Consider the following 21,509-nt stretch of genomic DNA (forward strand, 5'->3'; position numbering starts at 1 on the left):
TCTTTCCATATTTATTGTTTTTATTGTATATAATGTTTTCTCAGTTCTTATTTCACCTCAGCCAACCTTAGGTAAAAATTCCTGTGCTTCTCTGATTTTTTTTTGTATTTGTTATTTCTTAGAGCACAATAATATTCCATTATATCAGTTAACAATATCGTTTATTTTTTAAAATTGTTTGCTGTCATAAGGAGGTGTCATTTTGAACATATTCACATATTTAGAATTTTTCCTTATGTCTTTCTGATCCTTGAGTAATAGTGGAATCTCTGAGTCAAAGGATATGGATAATTTTAGTCACTTCTTAAAAAAAAATTATCCTAATTCCAAAATTCTTGAAAGATGGCAAAATAGAGCAGAAAATTATCTGACTCTCCCAAATTTCCTCACAAACAATTTAAAATCACATCTCTGGATATTTAGGTGATGCAGTGGATAGAGCACTGGCCCTGGAGTCAGGAGTACCTGAGTTCAAATTTGGCCTTGGACACTTAATAATTAATTACCTAGCTATGTGGCCTTGGGCAAGCCACTTAACCCCATTTGCTTTACAAAAACCTAAAAAATAAATAAACAAACAAGCAAATAAATAAAGTCACATCTCATAGTGAAATTTGAGTAATAAAAATAATTAAAAGTCAGAGTAAAACAGTTGTCTGCCTGAGATAACTTGGGAGGACTTTTGGAAAGATGTAATTCCTGAGATGTCAGTCTGGCCAAACTGAAGTGCAGATACTTCCTAGTTAATTCTATTGAATCAACAAACAACAAATTCTAGGAGCAGCTGTGTCTATACTAGCCTCAGCTTCAAGAACTTCCCCATGAAGAGCAGGGCAGAGGGGAGAATGGCAGCTGATTGGAGAAGATTGCAGCTTTGGCTACATCCCATAAATTTTGTTATGTCTCATTATCATTTTCTTGGATGTAATTATTGATTTCTTTCTATAATTTGGGGTTTAATCTACTAATTCTTTAAAATTAAGCTATTTAGTTTTCAATTAATTTTTGATATATGTATCCATGGCCCTTTATTGCATGTAATTTTTCTTGTCTCATGATCTGAAAAGCAAGCATTTATTATTTCTGTCTTTCTGCATTTGATTGCAAGATTTTAATAATGGGGGGACCTCAACCTCCCACTCTCAAAATTAGATAACTCTAATGATAAAATAAACAAGAAGGAAGTTAAGGGTGAATAAAAACTTAGAAAAATTAGATATGATTGACCTCTTGAGAAAATGGAGGATAGAAAATATCTTTTTCTCTGCAGTACATGGCACTTTTATCAAAATTTACCATGTACTTTGGCATTAAAAAAATCTTACAATCAAACAATTTATGGGATGTAGCCAAAGCTGTTTTTAGGGAAAATTTTATATATCTAAATACTTATATGAATAAAATAAAGAAAGAGAAGATCAATGAATTGGGCATGCAACTAAAAACCACTAGAAAAAGTGCAAATTAAAGATCCCTAATTAAATACTACATTAGAAATTCTGAAAATCAAAGAAAAAATTAATTGAAAGTAAGAGAACGAAAGTTCCGGCCAAGATGGTGGAGAGAAGACAGGCACAGTTCTAAAGTCTCCTGATCTTTCCCCATCTATCACATGAAACAAACCTCTTAAAAGAAATCCGGCCCACAAAACCCAGAAAGAAAAGCCAGGAGAAAGAGCATCTGCCTCAGGATTTGTCTCCAGCAGCAGCTTTGGCCGAATTCGAATTCCGGTGGGCCCAGGTGTGTGAGCAGAAGAACCAGCCCAGCTGACAAATGACCTCAGGCCAGGGTAAAGAGCACCACTGATTGAAGGTAAAAGAATTCAATAGCTCTAAATCCTCCCTTCAAGAAAAGGGAGAAGGCCTCAAGCAAGGACACAGACACTCCAGAGAAAACAATCAACACCTCCTACTGGCCAGCCAGAGAAGCTGCACTCAGTGAGTAAAGCCTTTAGCGATCCCAAGCCCCTGTGAACCAGCCCCTCTCCAACCCAGGTCTTAGTAAAATGAAGAAGGGTCAGTGGAAAGGTGGAGCTATAGAAAATTCTTGGAAGGGAAAGACCCTAACTCAGAAAGACCTGGAACCTCTGAGGAGAATATGATCTGGTCTTCAGCACAGAAAGACTTCCTTGAAGAAATAAGGAAGGAGCTTAAAAATTTGGGAGAGACAATTAATACTTTGCAACAAGAAAACAAAACCTTAGAAAGTACAATTGGACAATTACCAAATGAGAATAAATCTCTCAAATCCTCAATTGGACAAATACAAAATGAGAATAATTCTCTCAGATCCTCAATTGGGCAAATGCAAAAAGAAAACAATTCTCTCAAAAACCTCAATTGGTCAAATGGAAAGCTCTTTCAAAAGTAGAATTGACCAATTGGAAAAGGAGTTGCAAAAGGTTAATGAAGAAAACTCCTCCCCCCAAAAAAGAATGGAGTCTACAGAAACTAATGACTCCATGAGACAGCAAGAGTCAGTTAAACAAAATAAAAAAATAGAAAAAATAGAAGAAAATGTAAAATACCTCATCAACAAAAACGCTGATCTTGAGAATAGATCAAGGAGGGGCAACCTGAAAATTATAGGACTTCCTGAAAACATTGAAGAGAAAAAAAGCCTGGACTTAATATTACAGGATCTAGTGATGGAAAACTGCCCTGATATCATGGAACTGGAGGGCAAAGTAGTTATTGAAAGAGTACATTGATCCCCACCAGAAAAAATATCATAAAATGAAAACACCAAGGAATGTTGTGGCCAAATTTCAGAACTATCAGATAAAAGAGCAAATCCTGCAAGCAGACAGAAAGAAACAATTTAAATATCAAGGAGCCACAGTAAGGATTACGTAGGACCTGGCTGCATCAACATTAAGGGCTCAAAGGGCATGGAAGGAGATATTCCGAAGAGCAAGGGAGCTTGGAATGCAGCCAAGAATCCACTATCCTGCAAAGCTGAGGCTTCTCTTCCAGGGAAAAAGATGGACATTTAACAAAATGGAAGAATTCCAAAAATTTCTGATGAAAAGACCAGAGCTAAACAGAAAATTTGGACATCAAACAGGAGGTTCAAGGGACACATGAAAAGGTAAAAAAAAGGGGGGGGGGTGGTAAAAGGGGGAAAAAAATGCTATCCAGTAAGTTGAAACTGGCTATCCCAGCACAGGGGATAAAAGATTCTCATAAATCTTGAGAACTGAAACTCTAACAGAGAGAATATACCTAGCCAGAAATGATGGACATTCATGACCTATCCATGAGAGTACTATCTAATGGGATGTAACTGGCCTTAATCCCACTTGGGAGAAAGACTCTAATAACTCTCAGGAATTTTTACTCTGTTCAATAGAATATACTGAATTAGAAGGGATAGACACTCAGAATTTTCTATGACTCAGATATAATGATCTAAAAAACACTACCTCCTTAAAAAGGGTGACAGGAAAGAGACGGGAAGAGGGAGGGGATTGAATGGGGGTAAATCTCATTACATTAAGAGGTACAAAAAACCTATGGTAATAGAGGAGAAGAAGGGAGCAGATGAGAAACACCTGAATCTTCTTCTCATCAGACTTGGCTTAAAGTCAACCTACACGTACTCAGTTAACTTATAAAACATCCAACCTTTCAAGTATTAAAAGGGGAAAAGGGGAGAGGAGGATGGAGAAAGGGAAGGGAGAGGGGGAAAAGGGGGAAATAACAAAAGGGAGTGAAGGGAAAAGGGGAAAAAGGCAAAGGGGAGGGGTGATATAGGAGGGCAAATACACTGAAGGGGGTGATATTCAGAAACAAAATACTGGGGAATATGGATAAGGAGGGGGAAGGGGGGATGCAAACAGAGGGAAAATAGCATGGAGGGCACTAAAGAATTAGTAATCATAACCTTGAATGTGAATGGGATGAACTCCCTTAAAACGTAAGCAAATAGCACAGTGGATTAAAAAACAGAATCCCACAATATGCTGCTTACAAGAAACTTCATTTGAAGCTGAGAGATACATATAGAGTAAAGGTAAAAGGTTGGAGCAAAATATATATGAGACATAGGACTAAAAAAATATGTAAATGGAATTCAGTAATAGGGCAGCATTTAGCCCATAAAAACTAGGAAGCAGGAAAATTTCACAAAATATATTTTGCTTCAGCTGAAGTAAAAAAAAGCAGGGGTAGCAATCCTTAATCTACTACTATTATTATTATTATTCCTCCTCTTCCTTCTCCCCCTTCTACTATTACTACTATTACTCCTCCTTCTATAGTTATACTAGTATATCCACTGCTACTACATCTCCTCCTCCTCTGACTCCTTCAACTACTATTTACTATATCATCTACTATTACTGCCACTTCTACTACTCCTTCTCCTCCTCCTGTAACTATTACTTTTACAACTACTACTATGCTTCCTTCTCATCCTCATCCTCCTTTTACTACTACTACTACTACTATTACTCCTCCTCTTCCTCCTCCTCCTTCTCCTATTACTACTACTACACTGCTACTATGAGCTAACATTTATAAAGCTCTCAATCTATGGTAGATAATGTGCTAAGTGCGTTATAATTATTATCTTATTGGAATAAGGATATCTAATTTGACAAGAGCTATTAGAAACATTTCAAATAAACTTTTGATCTCATGTTATTCCACAAACCACAATAAGCTTCTAGTGGAAATATAACATATAAACAAATGGTGATAACATTTACAAAGAGAAAAAGATAAATTTATTCAAAAGATATAAAAGATGTTATAAAGATGTTATAAAAGATATAAAATCTTTGATTACATTAATTAAAAATATAATCCATTGAACTTGCAAAAGCAATGCCATTAAAAAGATGCAAACTCTCAAATGTGGAGGAAGAATCTTCCTATCAAATACCTATAGTTAAAAACCCAGTATTCAAGTGGAACAGAGAATTGAAATAGCTGTGTCTATATTTTTCTATTCTAGTCACCATCCTGTGGACATTCAGAAATTAAAAGTGAATTAATAATAATTTATATCCTGCCTAGCTAAATGCTTTCTAAATTTTATTTCATTTTATCCTTACAACAGCTCTCAGAGATAAGTGCTACTAATATTCCTATTTTACAAATTGGAAAACTGAGACAAAGGTTAGTGAATCGCCTCAGGTCACAGAACTAAAAAAATGCAGCTCTGTCTCACTTAGATCCAATTTGAACACAAGTTAAGATGCCACTCCTATGATGTCATTCATCCCCTTTGAGAATGAAGGACAAATATCAACAAGAATAAAATCATTCTTCCAAAAAATAAAGACTATAAACATGGACTTCACATATGGAAATGCAAACTGTAAATGGTCATTTGAAAGAATACTTCAAGTCACTAATCATAAGAGAAAAAGTAAAACAATTCTCAAATTCTGTTTCACCTCAATTAGATTGGTAAAACTGACAAAAGGTGAAAATTAACCAGGATAGAGTTTTGGAGGAACAGGCACAGTCAGGGCAGCTAGGTGGCGCAGTGGATAGAGTACCTGCCCTGGAGTCAAAAGTCATTAAAATTGAGACACTTTGACCCAGAGACAATATTAGTAGATATATATATATATATATATATATATATATATATATATATATATATATATATATATAGATATAGATATAGATATAGATATAGATATAGATATAGATATAGATATAGATATAGATATAGATATAGATATAGATATAGATATAGATATAGATATATATATATATACCTACTAGAACAAATTCAGAAGGAATGTCCTCATGTGTACAAAAACATTTTTAGAAGCACTTTTAGAGATAATAAGGATATAAAAACACAGATGAACATCAAATGAAAAATGACTAAAAAAATAAAAAAACTTTTGATATAATAATGTAAAATATTACTGTGCTGTTTTTTTTAAATCAGTATGGAAAGTTCAGAGAAACTGGCAAAATCTGATACCATTGGGACAATTTACACAAAGGCCAAAATAATGTAAATGGTAGACAGGGAAAGGAACATTAAAATAAATCAGAATTCTAATAAATTCTGTGATAAGATGTGACTTCAAACAAATAACAATGAAACACACTACTGCTATCTAAACTCAGAGATAATGGTCTATAGGAGCACATATGGTGGATATATTTGCTTTGTTTTATATTGACACTTTCATATTAGAAAGGAAGGTAACCAATGGAACAAGAAGGTAATTATTCTTACATATATTTGTGTATTCTCTGTTACATGCATGCACATGTGTGCACAACCCATGTTTGTTCACATATAATCCATATATATGTATATGTATATATATGTATATATATATATATACTCCACATCTCTGTTTACATATATATCTATGGATATGTATGGATATTTATGAATAAATAAAAAGTATAACCTCTATATAGTATAATAACATATACTATATGTATTATACATGTTTATACATATTCCTATGTATTTGTAAAATATATAAATGATATATATGAATCATTATCACAAAAATTAAGTTTAAACCAACATAAAGCTATATGTATATTTAAAAACATACACATTGAACCATGCACACAAACATGTATATATTATTTAAATAATTATCAAAATATTTGAAATTCAAGTAAACATATATTGGAGTTATGCATACACACATATAGATAATTCAGAGCTGAGTTTTGATTAACTCAATACCAAATTTGCTGCATTTCAAAAGTCAGTCAAGGATTGAAAATAGGAAAAAAATTATATGAAATAAAAAGATCATTGTCAAGAAAATAACAGAATATAATCTTCAAAGAAATCTCTAACATGTGCTTTAAAGAAGATAAACCAAATATCAAGAGTAATATATAATCAAGAAAAGGAAAGGAACCCTAAAATTATGACTCACAATTTACAGAGATTGAGGAAAAAAATCAAACTTACTGTTTGCCTCTTGTGACAAAACCTTAATTTTAAATGTAAAGGAAGCCCCCAGATCAAGATATTTAATTATGCTTCTTGCTGTATTGACTTCATCATGTATAATCACATGTTTACAGGAGGATGTAGTGATGGACCATCCGGAAGGTTTTGTCTTTGCAAAATTATACATATACCATTGGTCATTTGAAATTATTACATTTGTAGGCACCATATTAGGCATAGTAGCAAGAGTTAAAACATTTGTGCTATTCAAAATCTCAAGAATTAGAAAGCTGCTAAAACCAGGAATCACCACAGTCTTGTAAATGTCAGACTTTTGAAACTGAGGTGGTATATGATAATTCCCTGGAGAAAGGGGGAAAAAAGAGATATATTTGTTTAAGAGAAATTATTGTATTTTTAGCAGGAAAATAATATAACTGACATCGATTAATTAATTTTGTAATTTAAAATTGTAGATCAAAAATCCTATGGCTACATTTGGATTATCATAGGACATAATCATATATTCCAAGACAATCATAAAATCTCTGGATTAGAAGGGGGGAGAATCATATAGTCATATATTTTATTGATGTATTTTTTCAGTCTCAAATAGGACCACGACACTGGGGAGGTGATACCATGACATACAAGTGATATAAGTAAGGGAGGACTGTGCAAAGTCTCTAGTCTCACTTTCTCCTCCAGAACCAACTGGATGATTGATGTTTAAGTCTGATACTCTTTGATTCTATTTTTCTGATTAAAAATCTCAGCCTCTGAGATTTTTTAATTCTGAATGTTAACCTCTGCCCTCCCAAAGTCTGTGTCTCTCCAATTATAAATCTGAAGACAGGTTCTGTCTGTGTAAACAGCCTAGATCCCCACACTACAGTATTAAAATCAAAATTCAAGATTCTGTGTAATACCATTTGTGACATACAGACAGATGTAGTTGAATTCATTTTGGTCATATTTTAAGTGAAATGTGTCTCTCCTAATTTGATGTTTAAGGTAAATCTTAAAGATAAATCTAAAAAAGTACACCAAAAATGGCATTGAGACAAATTGGAAAAATTTATGGATCTGAAATTTCTTAATTGGGTGACTTGTTACCTCACCTCTAACTCAGTTTACCTCACTGTCTAACACACTTCCTGGCATAGGGAAAACACTAAAAACATAAATTTTTTCCATAATTAGGTATAATTGTTTCATACTTAATAATCTTATCTGGAGTGTGAAACAGTGTGAACAGTACAATGCCCAATGGTGATGAGATGCCATATTTTGTGTAAGGTAATTTGGTAATGCTTTCAACTGAATTGGAGTCTTCCTTATCAGTAATGGGTTTGTTTCAATTTTCAAATACATAATAATATTTTTATATAGTGTAAACTGGTAAACTTATTATCAATTACATTGAACAACTTTTTACAACTTGTATGTTATTGGAATATGAGATAAAAACACTAGGAAATAATGGAAAATTTATTTAAAACCAGATATGTTATTTTGGCAGCCCTGTTAAGCCTGTTTGATAATGTTTTAACTGCCATTAAGGGAACTGGATTTTGGAACCTTTAAAAGTTAAGAGAAAATGAAATCTACAATTATTTTGTTATCACATATGAAAGTATAAGTTATTCAAGGTTATTGTCATAATGCTAAAACCTAAAATTGGTAATTACTGTCTGTGGAAAGGAGGGAATGAGATGAAAGCCATATCTGGATTGGATCTGCAGAGCAGTCCACCTTGTTGTAAGAGGGTGTCAAATGGAATTAGTCTAGCATGGGGTTGGGGGGTTGACAAAGAGCACAGCCCACAGCAAAGTAGGCAGGCAGTAGCAACAGGCCCAGTCTCTTCTTTGGGGTACCTGGCAGTTCACCTTAATTTGTAAACTTTCCAGGTTCCTGGAAACCATCTGTGTGGGCAAGGTCATAAACCAGGGAAATGAGCTAATTTGGGTTATAGAATTCCTAAAGAATGAACTTGACTGGGGGCAGCTAGGTGGCGCAGTGGATAGAGCACCGGCCCTAGAGTCAGGAGTCCCAGAGTTCAAATCCGGCCTCAGTCACTTAATAATTACCTAGCTGTGTGGCCTTGGGCAAGCCACTTTAACCCCATTTGCCTTGCAAAAAACCTAAAAAAAAATGAACTTGACTTTCTGAGGATTTTTAAGCTTATGTTTACTATAGAAATGATTTCTGGTGATTGATCTTTATACCAGTATGAGTTTAAACTTGAAAAGAAAAGAAAAACAAGTGAATTTTAAGTGAAATTTCTTATACATGTATAATTGTGTTTGTGTGTGTGTGTGTGTGTGTGTGTGTGTCCTGACAAACTTTTACTGCTCATTACAACAAGAAAAATAGCTATATCTAGCTCTAGGTAAAATTTGCCATTTGAGATAAAAAAAGATCCTGAGGTTTGAATTCAGGTGTGGTTGTCAGATGGATCATTAAGTTGCTAAATGAACCAGTAATCTATTATTAGAAGGAAATACCACAAGCTACTCACAAGGAATGTGGTGGTTTGTTATCTGGGAAAAGGTGAGAGAATTAACTTTGTCTTAATCTAAGGAATGCTTCCCACCTGGCTACTCCTGAATCTGACTATGAAGTGGAATTGTTACTGCATGGTTGGTAATCAACTGCAACTCTTACCTGAAGTCAAACAGAGTTAAGCATGTTTTATCTTGCTGAATATATGTTGTCATCAAGGACCATTTTGGTATTATTATAATCATATCCTAGCTTTTTCTCTTTATAACAAATTTCTACCATTTGAGCAAGTGGTCAATAGAAGATATGAGTACATACACAATATACCCTACTATTTTACAGTGTTTCCCTTTGTGTTGAAAAAAATAGCACTACTTGGGTTGGAGAACTGACACAATTATATACTGGATACAGTGATCAAGTTACTCACTGCCTCTGATTTTGTTGGGGTCCTAGAATACTATTTTATTATCTATCCTTCTCTCTATTTCTGTTTTCCTCCTTTGCTTTATTGCTATTTGTATTGCTTTTGTAGTTTATGCCTATAAAAGGGACCATCCCATTTGGCTGTACCAAAAACGACCCTAAAATCCCAGTATAGAGTCACCTCATGGACTTCACAGAAGATATTTGGAAAGAATGTATAGGAAAACCTTAGAAAATAAACCAAAAAACTAATTGAAACAATTAATGATAGAAAAGTTGAAGGATATAAAATAATCTAATCCCATATAAATCATCAATATTTCTATATATTACAAAGAAAGAATAGCAGCAAGAGATAGAAAGAAAAATCTCATTTTAAGTAACTGTAAACATCATAAAATACATGGGAATTTACCTCCCAAGACAAACCCAGAAGCTTTATGAACACAATAGCAAAATACTTTTCACAAAAATAAAGCCATATCTAAACTGCTGGAAGAATGTCAATTGTTCATGAGTAGGTTGAGCTAATATAATTAAAAGTGACAATTCTATATAAATTATATTACTTACCAGTGTCATACCAAACTACCAAAATATCATTTTACAGAATTAGAAAAAATGGTAACAAATTTCATCTGCTGGAACAAAAGGTCAAAAATATAAGGGAATTAATGAAAATGAATGCAAAGGAAGGTGGCTTAATAGTACTTGATCTGAAGCTATATTACAAAGCAGCAGTCATCAAAAATGGAACTGGTTAAGAAAAAAAGAAGTGGATAAATGGAAGGGATTTGGCATAAAATAAATAGTAGTAAATGATTATAGTAATCTACTGTATGATAAACATAAAGACTCCAACTTCTGGAATAAGAGCTCACTATTTGACAAAAACTTTTGAGAAAATTTTAAAAAATAGCTTGACAAAAACTAGCCATAAACCCACATCTCACATTCTATACCAAGGTCAGTTCAAAATTGGTGGAAAATTTAGACATAAAGTGTGGTATCATCAGTCAATTAGTAGAACAAGGAATACTTTATTTCTCAGATTTATGAAGAGGGGAAGAGTTTATGACCAAACAAGAAAGAGAGAGAGAGAGAGAATATGATTTAGTCACAAAATGTAGGCATGCATAATATGGATTCATTGTGTATAGAAGATGTGTCTGTGCTCCGATCCCTTTATTATTAATTGAAAAGGTTTAGGATTAGCTATAAAAATAAATCAGCCAATACATCTTGGGACATTACGCAATTGAGCCATGAATAGTTAAAGAAAATCTAGGCTTGGTGACAGCTAGGTGGCACAGTGAATAGAGCACCAGCCCCTGGAGTCAGGAGGACCTGAGTTCAAATTTGACCTCAGACACTTAATTACCTAAGTGTGTGACTTTGGTCAAGTCACAACCCCATTGCCTGAAATAAAAATAAGAGTAAAAAAAAAAACAGAAAATCTAGGCTCATTGTTGCCTGATAGTAATAACCTTCTCCCAACATTACTCATGTTATTTTGAAGGAGAACTTGTGACTCCTTAGGGACACAAATAAATTCTTCCCATCAATGACCTGTGTATGACATCTCAAGTTTATTGAAGGAATAGTGTTTAAATACTATTCTTGCTATTCCATATCAATAAATGTCTTTGCTGAGAGCTGAGTGAGTTTTCCATTATTAGAAAATGTATGGGAAATGAAGGTGGGTAAATAGCTTACGAGATTATAGTGTTAGAAGTACAAATCCATACATAGGATTATCTCTAAAATCTAGAGTACTACTCCCACTCTGGACATGCAATCTATGAGTTCAATATCATTTTAAGGGAGTACTGCACTGGCTTCTAGGATGGGCCTACATTAATACTATTCACTTATAGAAATGGATTTTTTTTTGCTTTATTAGTGAACTTCATAAGAAAAAGAAAAGAATTTGTTCTTAACCTTGAAGCTGTGAATGTTTAAAGAAATAGTTGATAATTATAATTCAATTAATGTTTCCTTGGAAAATTTGCATTGCAATTTATAAAATTAAAAATATTATTCTAAGAAAAGGTCCACAGGCTTTACCAGGCTGCCAGAAATATCTTTGCCACAAAAAAAAATTTCTAGAAAAAAAAATTGACCTAGAAGGAACCCTCAGCATAATATAGAGCTTCTAGATTTATGGAAGTACATGATTTTTTTAATAGGATGAATAAGGGGCAGCTAGGTGGATAGAGCACTGGCCTGGAATTAGGAGCACCAGCCTGGAGTCAGGAGTACCTGAGTTCAAATTTGACCTCAGACACTTAACAATTGCTGAGCTGTGTGACCCTGGGCAACTCACTTAACCCCATTGCCTTAAATAATTAAATTTTTAAAAATTAAAAATAAAATAAAATAGGATTACTAGGCAATAGGTTGTGATTTCTATCAGTAGCAGGAAAACCCATATTCTTGAAATTTCTGATTTGCTAAAGAACCATATAACTGGTTAATCCCTGTCATAAAAATTATAGATGCTATTATGTTATTAATAGCAATATGTGAGAGAACAGTTTATGATGCACCTAATAAACTTCGTGAACAAGCGGAAGGATTCCCACTAAGCTCATAGTCAATTTGGAGATATTTCCTAAGAAGCAGTTATACCTCCATAAGAAAATATCCCACTCTTTTGTAGCCATCAACTATTTACTACTTAAATGAAAACTTACCAAGATGCAAAGAAATTTTAAAAAAAGGTTTGCTATGCTCTTCAATAGTAAGGTAACCACTCAAATCATTCTTCTGAATTGTTTCAACCGCAAAAGGGACTTTTAAAATTGCAGTTGCTGAACTCAGAAAGCCCACATAATCCTTATGAGTCATAATCTTCACTATTTCAGCATTTCCTTGAGTCCTGTGTAAAGAGAAAGTTTATGTCATTTAGGTTCTATGTTAGTGGAAGCAAAGAATTTGGATATGATTGCCAATTGCCAATTCTAAACTTATAATATTCTGTAGTTCTTTCCAATGTCATAAAAGCAAATATCAGGGGGCAGCTGGGTGGCAAAGTGGATAGAGCACCAAACCTGGAGTCAGGAGGACCTGAGTTCAAATCCAGTCTCAGACATAATAATTGCCTAGCTGTGTGACCTTGAGCAAATCCCTTAACCCCTTTGCCTTGCAAAAACCAAAAAATAAAAAGTAGAACCCTGTGAGGAATTATTATTGGCAAAATAATGCAAAAGGTCAAAAGTGTAGAAGATTTTATTGTCAGCTAAGAAAAGGTGTACTCTTATGAAATCATTGTAAGTGTAATATTGGCCGTGAAAAAAAACTAAATTTAGATTTAGTTCTTTCCAGGTTTTCCTATGAAAAATGACATATTTGTGTAGGCAATACCCAAGAGGTTGGGACTCAACAGGAGAATCAGTAGAAGGGAAAGGAGAAGTAAGTGTTGTGTCCCAAAGCAACACTATAAATGCAACAGGAGTAGGAATCTGTCACATCTGAAGTTCCCTGGAGACAATGAAAGGTGACTTCTAAATGGACAAGCAAAGATATGTTTAACTGTGATTTTGCTTTGTTTTGCTTTGTTTTTAAACAGGGGAATACTCATTCCAAGAACAGAGTGTTGAAAGAAATAAGCCAGCAAGTCAAAAAGTTGTCTTCTTGCCCTAAGCTTGGTCTTGCTCAGTGCTGTTTAGGTTTTAGTTCCATGAAAGAATACATTTGCCTGCCCTTGGGTTGTTTCATATCCTTTTGTTTGTGGCATGAGGGCTCAATGGGAGTTACCAAATAGAAAGGACCCTTTCCTAATGCAAGGTTGGGATCCCAACCACCAAATTCTTAGGGAATTTGTTCTCTATTTTAGGGCATTAACATTAACACTCCTAACTATACTCCCAAGTGAAAAACTGCTCTGTATGCAAACCATATTTTTATGAAGCAACTAAATATACTCAAGTCTATATTATATAAGAATCTAAGCAGTATCCAAGTGTTACAGGGAGAACCTTCTCACATTTATAATAGCTCCTATAAATATATACATACATTTTAGCACTGTGTAGTTAGAAATTTTATAAGAAGTGTAGTGGCTTGAACCAGGATACTAAAAATGTGATAAGTGTTAAAATAAAATGAAATAAAGAAAACAGTAGAGTAAAATGAAATTGTCTTTAGGAATATAGGAGATATGATTAAAATGCCTAAAACTAAAAGAGTGAAAACAGAGAAATAAAACTATAGACCTCCTGATCAATATTGAAAGAGAAATTTTAAATAAAATACTAGCAAGGAAATTACAGCAGTATATCACAAGAATAACCAGATGAGATTTCTACTAGAAATGCAAAGCTGGTTCAATATTAGGAAAACAAATTGACCGAATCAATAACAAAACCAACATAAAATCATATGATTATCTCAATAAATGCATAAAAAAACCTTTGGACAAAATACCACATTCATTCCTATTAAAAACATTAGAAATTATAGAAATTGAAAGGGCTTTCCTTAAAATGATAAGTAGCATTTATCTAATGTCAACAATCATTGTCTGTAATGGAGTTAAGCTAGAAGCCTTTTCAACAAAATCAGGGTTGAAAGAAGAATATCCATTATCACCACCAATATTCAATATTGCTCTGGAAATGCTAGCTGCCACAATAAGAAAAAAAATTGGAACTATTTAAAATACGCAGTGAGAAAACAAAACTATCTTTCTTTGTGGATTGGTTGGTAATACTTAAGAGAATTCTAGAGAATCAACTAAAAAACAGATGAAATGATTAACAACTTTAGCATAGTTGTAAGAGATAACTTAAAATTGCATGATTCATCAGCATTTCTATGTATTACCAACAAAGTCTAGCAGGAACGGACAGAAAGAAAAAATGGAATTTAGAATAACGGCAGATAATGTAAAATACTTATGAATCTGACTGCCAAGACAACCTCAGGAATTATATGAACACAGTTAAAAAATTTTTTTCACATAAAGTTAGAGCCCAAGAATTTTAGAAATAAATTTTCATGATGGCTTAATAATTTTAAAAAATTACAATTCTACCTAATTGACTTTTCAGTGTCATATTAATCAAAGAAAAAATTATTATATAGATCTAGGAACAAAAAAAGTCTTTTGGAAGTACTAAAGGTGAAGATTATTAAGAAAATCAATAAAAAAGTGAAAGTAGTTGCCAGCATACTAGATCTCAAACTGAATTACAAAAGCAAAAATCACCAAAACAATCTAGTATTGTCTAATAAATAAAATTAGCAATCAGTAGAAAGTACATATGACCATGATAATCTGCTTGAAAAACCCAAAGATACAAGCTTTTGGCTCAAGAAGTCACAAATTACAAAATTTGCTAGAAAAACTGAAATACAGTTTGCCAGAACCTGCATGTAGACCAACATCTCATATTGTATAGCAAGATAAGGTATTTGACTTAGACATAAAGGGTGATATAAGTAATTTAGGTAAAAATATTTTACCTGGTGGATATATAGACCATCAAAGGATTAATAACCATAAAAGAGACAGCATTACAAGAATCAAATTTATAAGAATATGTGTCATTCTCCAGTTGATGGTAAAAAGGATATGAATAGGCAGCTTTCAGAAGAGGAAATCAATTATATCTATAGTCATATAAAATGCTCTTGATCACTATTTTGTTTTAGTTTTGTCAATGCTAAAATTGCTAAAAATTGATGTTTGAGAGTCAAATTGCCATAAACTGAGATAGGAGAGACAATGGATAGGAAAGAACAGCTCTCAGGTGGGTTTATGGGAGGATTTTTTTTAATACATCTGAAAAGGAAGCAATAATAAAGAATTGATACATGAGAAAAGCATTGGTTCAACATTAATGGAACTACAAAAATTAGAAATTGGTTTATGACCAAGGAAGAGACAGAGAACATCATTAAAAACAAACTAGATAATTTTGATTACATTAAATTAAAAAGTTTTTGCATAGACAAAACCACTATAACCAAGATCAAAAGAAATGTAGTGAATTGGGAAACAATTTTTACCAGTATTTCTGACAAAGGACTCTTTTCTAAAATATACAGAGAACTGAGTCAAATTTTCAAAAAAACAAGCCATTTCCCAATTGACAATAATCAAAGGATATGCAAAGGCAATTTACAGTTGAGGAAATCAAAGCGATCCATAGTCATATGATAAATTGCTCTAAATCGCTACTTATTAGAGAAATGCAAATTAAAGTATCTCTGAGGTACTACCTCACACCTCTCAGACTGGCTGATATGACCAGAAAGGAAAATCATCAATGTTAGAAGGGATGTGGGAAATCTGGGACACTACTACATTGTTAGTGGAGCTGTGAACTCATCCAATCTTTCCGGAGAGCAATTTGGAATTATGCCCAAAGGGCAACAAAAATATGCATACCCTTTGATCCAGCAATAGCACTACTGGGTCTATACCCTGAAGAGATTATGAAAAAGGGTAAAAATATCACTTGAGAATTGGAAATTAAGTGAGAGCCCTTCAATTGGAGAATGGTTTAACAAACTTTGGTATATGTATGTCATGGAACACTGTTGTTCCATTAGAAACCAGGAGGGATGGAAATTCAAGCAAGCATGGAAGGATTTGCATGAACTGATGATGAGTGAGATGAACAGAACCAGAAAAACATTGCACGCCTTAACAGCAACATGGTGGTGATGATCAACTTTGCTTCATGCTTGTTCCATCAGTGCAACAATCAGGGACAATTTTGGGCTATCTGCCATGGAGAATATCATCTGTATCCAGAGAAAGAACTGTGGGGTTTGAACAAAGACCAAGGATTATTACCTTCAATTTAGGGGGATAAATTCATTATCTCATTATGTAATTTTGCTATTTCTTATACTTTATTTTTCTTCCTTAAGGATATGATTTCTCTCTCATCACATTCAACTAAGATCAATGTATACCACGTAAACAATGTAAAGGCTAACAGACTACCTTCTGTGGGGGGTCAGGAAAGGGAATCAAGTATAGGGGGAAAATTGTAAAACTCAAAATAAATAAATAAAATCTTTCTAAAAAATTGGGGGAAATAATAAGCATTTTAAAAATTGCAATCTAAATAGTTTGAAAATTAGGAATTGCAAAGCAATAATGTACTGATAAAATCCCTATCAATTCAGTAAGACTTCTCACTATTTTTAGTATATTAAAGCTTCATCCTTTGACTCTGGGGTTTCTCATATACAAAACATAGAGAAGTTCCTCTGCATGCTCCCTATGATTCCCCAACTTCCTAGCACCAAGCTTCATTGGCTGTCCATTCCAAGCTCTCTTAAATAATGATCAGAATCACTTCATAGACCTTTATCTGAGAGCACATTATTGCTGTTAATATATCAGGTTAATGGGGCAGTTAGGTAGTGCAGTGGATACAGCAGTAGTCTGGGAGTCAGGAGGACCTGAATTCAAATCCAGATTCAGAAACATAATGATTACCTAGCTATGTGACCTTGGGCAAGTCACTTAACCCCATTGCCTTGCAAAAAAACCTATCAGATTAATGTGTTTCATGCATATCTTGTCTCAGTAGATTCGATTTTCTTTTTTAAAAAAATTTTTTTTTAGGTTTTTGCAAGGCAAACAGGATTAAGTGGCTTGCCCAAGGCCACACAGCGAGGTAATTATTAAGTGTCTGAGGCCGGATTTGAACCCAGGTACTCCTGACTCCAAGGCGGGTGCTTTATCCACTACACCACCTAGCTGCCCCTCTTTTTAAAATTTTAATCTAAACTCATCTGCTGTATCCCAATAGGGACATCAATGCCCTGATGTTGGGATTGTGAACTTCTCAAATCCTTCTAGAGAGAGCAATTTGGAACTATACTCAAAGGACTATAAAACTGTTCTTACCCTTTGACCCAGCAATATCACTACTAGATCTGTATCCCATGAATAAAAGAGGAATGCAGCCCAGCATAGGTGGGAGAGTTGGGACGCCAACAGAAGATTCTAAAGCACAGTGCAACTCAAACCCCAGCTCAGCAGGCCAGCAGTAAAGGTTCTAACCCCATGCCAAAGGCAAAGTTCAAGCCCAGGAACTTGGATGCAGCAGGTAGGAGTGGGCTGGGTCAACTTAATACAGGGAACAAGATCCAATCAAAACTGTTTTGTGATTTTTTTTTCCCAGAGTGGAAAGCCAGGGACCAGATGCCCAGCACAAAAAGCTTGGGACTATATGCCCTCTGTCCCAGGAGCAGCTTGCCTATCAAAATGAGCAAGACAACCACAACAGCAACAACAACAACAAAAAGGATCATGAACTATAGAACCCACTTTTCTATTAGAGAAGATAAAAATGCCATCTCAGAAGAGGAAAGCAGTAACAAAATCCCTCACAGCTTTTATGAATTGTTCTCAAATCCAAAAAGATCTTAAAAAGAAAAATGAGTGATGAAAGAGAATTTTGAAATTGCCTAAAGAAAACAATACCATTAGAAATAAAATTGACCAAATGGAAAAAGAAAGTAACACCTTTGAAAGTAAAATTGACCAACTAGAAAAGGAAAACAGTTCATCTAAAAATAAAGTTAACCAAACTAGAAAAGAAACTCAAAAGTTAACTGAAGAAAATAAAATCCTAAAAATTGTAACTGTACAAATAGAAACTAATGACTCAATGAGACTTCAAGATTCAACAATCAAAACCAAAAGGCTGAAAAAATAGAAAAAATGTAAAGAACCTTATAGATAAAATGACTGACTTGGAAAAAATACAGGAGAGATAATATACAAATGATTGGTCTACTTGAAAACCAGTTTCAAAAAAGAGCCAGAATATTATCTTTCAAGAAATTATCACTACCTAATATCCTAGAAATAAAGAATCCATTGATCAAGTCGCAGAGTTTCCAAAATAAAAACTCCAAGAAATATTGTAGCCAAGTATCAGAATTATCAATTAAAGGAGAAAATGCATCAAATAGCAAAAAATAAGTAGTTTAAATACCAGGCCCTAAAGTTAGGATTATCATTTCAACATTAAAGGATAATGGGGTCTGGAATGATATTCCAGAGGGAGTTTGGATTACAACCAAGAATCAAACACAGAGAAAAATTCAATATATTCTTTCAGGTGAAAAGATGGATTTTTAACAAAATAGAAGATTTTCAAACTTATCTAATAAGAAGTTTAAAACTGAACAGAAAATTTGATTCTCAAATATAAGAATCAAAAGATGCATAGAAACATTAATGGAAAGGGGGAAAATGTTAGTAAGGAAGACTAAACTGGCTACATCCCTAAACAGAAAGACAATACTTATAACTCTGAAGAATTGTAGTTCTATTGGTATAATTGGAGAAAGGCTATTTAAAAAGAGGGTGTGAATATAAATTGACTGTGAGGTGATCAAACGTTAAACTCTTGATGGTTTATATTTATATTTATATTTTATATTTATATTTATATTTTATTTATATTTGGGATAGTTGGAGGGATTGTAATTGAAAAAAATGCTGTGAGTATAAAGTGATTATAAAGCAATGATGCTTATTGCTCTTAATAAATGTACTTCTATCAGGACAATTTAAAGGAATATACTTTAGGGGCAGCTAAGTTGCACAGTGGATAGAGCACCAGCCCTGAGGTCAGGAGTACCTGAGTTCAAATCCGGCCTCAGACACTTAATAATTACCTAGCTGTGTGGCCTTGGGCAAGCTACTTAATCCCATTTCCTTTTAAAAACTAAAAAACAAAAAATTCTCTTATTTAGATAGGAGAATATGTTTTTGCCAAGTGGAAGGGGAAAGGAAACAACTATTTAATAAATACCCATTATGTGCTAAGCATTTGATCCTTATAACAACCCTTAGGAAATAGTGTTATTATCTCATTTTGCAGTTGAAAAAAACTGAGACAAACAAAAGTTAAGTAACTTTCCCAAGTTTATACAGTCAAGAGTCTGATAACCACATACCAAATTTTAATTCAGTTCTTTGTGTCCATTGCATTACTTCAGAGCCTATAAAATTCCATTATTATATATTGAATTTTTAGTATCCTAAATAACCAAGAATTCAATCAAACAAATTTGTTTCATCACATTTACCATCTTACCATTTTGATTTTTTTAACTCCAAAGTAAAATTGTACAGTTATCCTTATTCTATCTTATTAGATTTAGTCTAACATTATCTCAGAACTTTTTATATACTGACTCTGCTATCACATATGTTAGCTTTCCTTTTAGTTTTTTCCACTTTGTCTCTGATGTATATCTTTAGATTTAAAGACTCTTCTCAGTCACTATTCTCAACTCTTTATGTGCAATTGTTCAGTATCATAGTTCAAATATTTTAGTTCCTGACTACTGAGTTGAAACCTTAGTGTTTCATCAAATGAACTTTTCCTAGATTCTCTCCAAGAGTGGTATTCTCCAAGCTGACATCCATCACTTCACTTACCTCTTCACCAAGTAGCTGCTACTTCTCCTTAGTATCAATCATTGCTTCTATGAATCCTAAGGGCCCTCATTTAAACTTATGGGATCTGACCTTTGACTTTAGAGCACAACAGAAAACAATGGTAAATTTATCTGAAATAAATCATAATCTACTTTAATTGGAGTTGTTTGCCGATATGACGGGGATGAAAACTTTTATTCCTTATAACTCTCTCAGAAGAATTCGGGGGTACATATGCAAAAAATATCATTTCAGATGATGTAATGTATTGCGGAGCTAATGCAGTATTAAATTCCAAATCTTCAGTAGTCTGCAAAGAAAAAAAAAGAATGCCATATTTTAAACACTCTTCCTTTTATATTTATATTTAATTGAAATTTTTTGCATTCATTAATTACATAATACTATAATTCATAAGTAAACATCTGATGCTCCTTCTAGTGAATGCATTCTGTCTATTAAATGCATTCATTTAATATGTGCAGGGTACTGAATATATCCTTGGTACAGAGCAAAGAAAACTTTCCATCTCCTCTCTTCCTATACTCTTTTTTAAGACTGGAGCTTTAAAAGTATGGAAATCATAAGAAGAAAATTTGTTGAGCCTTCACTTATTGGTAACCCTTTGAGCCTGGGTGGGGAAGAGTGGTTTGAAAAGCACAAAGATAGATTTCAGGGAAGCAAAATGCTTCACTGACTTAAGGATATTGGATGCCATTTTTCTATATTCATGGGGGCAGCTAGGTGGTGCAGTGAATAGAGCACTGGTCCTGGAATCAGGAGGACCTGAGTTCAAATATGAACTCAAGACACTTAATAATTACTTAACTGTGTGATCTTGGGCAAGCAACTTAACCCCATTGACTTGCCGAGAGAGAGAGAGAGAGAGAGAGAGAGAGAGAGAGAGAGAGAGAGAGAGAGAGAGAGAGAGAGCCTGGAGTGTCATGATGAGATTGTATATTTCCATGAGGAAATGGGAATAGAGATTGGAACTGTGATTTCATTGTTACAGAGAACTACCAGATGAGAAAAGTACATCTACCAATGCCCCTTCTCTATAATTTGTTTTTTTTAATTTTGCAAGAATAGTGACTAGCCTAGGATTACATGAAGAGCATGTCTCTGATCCAAAGAATTTCATGGATGGATGTTAAAAAAATTGCCTTTCAGTAAACCCATAAAATTTTATGTGATTATAGTTTCTTGAGGCAATGGCTGGAAAACTGATTTTGTTGTTCAGTGTTTTATCCAG

At 33.7% G+C, this 21,509-nt stretch overlaps 1 protein-coding gene across 4 annotated transcripts in view; it reads right to left on the bottom strand.

Annotated features, from left to right (window-relative positions):
• The window catches only part of LOC141522203 (cation channel sperm-associated auxiliary subunit beta-like), a 156,273-nt gene that overhangs the window by 37,065 nt on the left and 97,699 nt on the right, over window positions 1-21,509 (bottom strand). For all 4 annotated transcript variants that reach the window (XM_074235413.1, XM_074235411.1, XM_074235412.1 and 1 more), the window contains 3 exons: window positions 20,410-20,567; window positions 12,525-12,709; window positions 6,916-7,260 (listed from right to left, as the gene is read on the bottom strand). In XM_074235413.1, the coding sequence (XP_074091514.1) occupies window positions 6,916-7,260; window positions 12,525-12,709; window positions 20,410-20,567 (688 nt within the window). The remainder of the gene's footprint in view (window positions 1-6,915; window positions 7,261-12,524; window positions 12,710-20,409; window positions 20,568-21,509) is intronic.

The sequence above is a fragment of the Macrotis lagotis genome, chromosome 4 (genome assembly GCF_037893015.1).
Source record: "Macrotis lagotis isolate mMagLag1 chromosome 4, bilby.v1.9.chrom.fasta, whole genome shotgun sequence".
Taxonomy (NCBI): domain Eukaryota; kingdom Metazoa; phylum Chordata; class Mammalia; order Peramelemorphia; family Peramelidae; genus Macrotis; species Macrotis lagotis.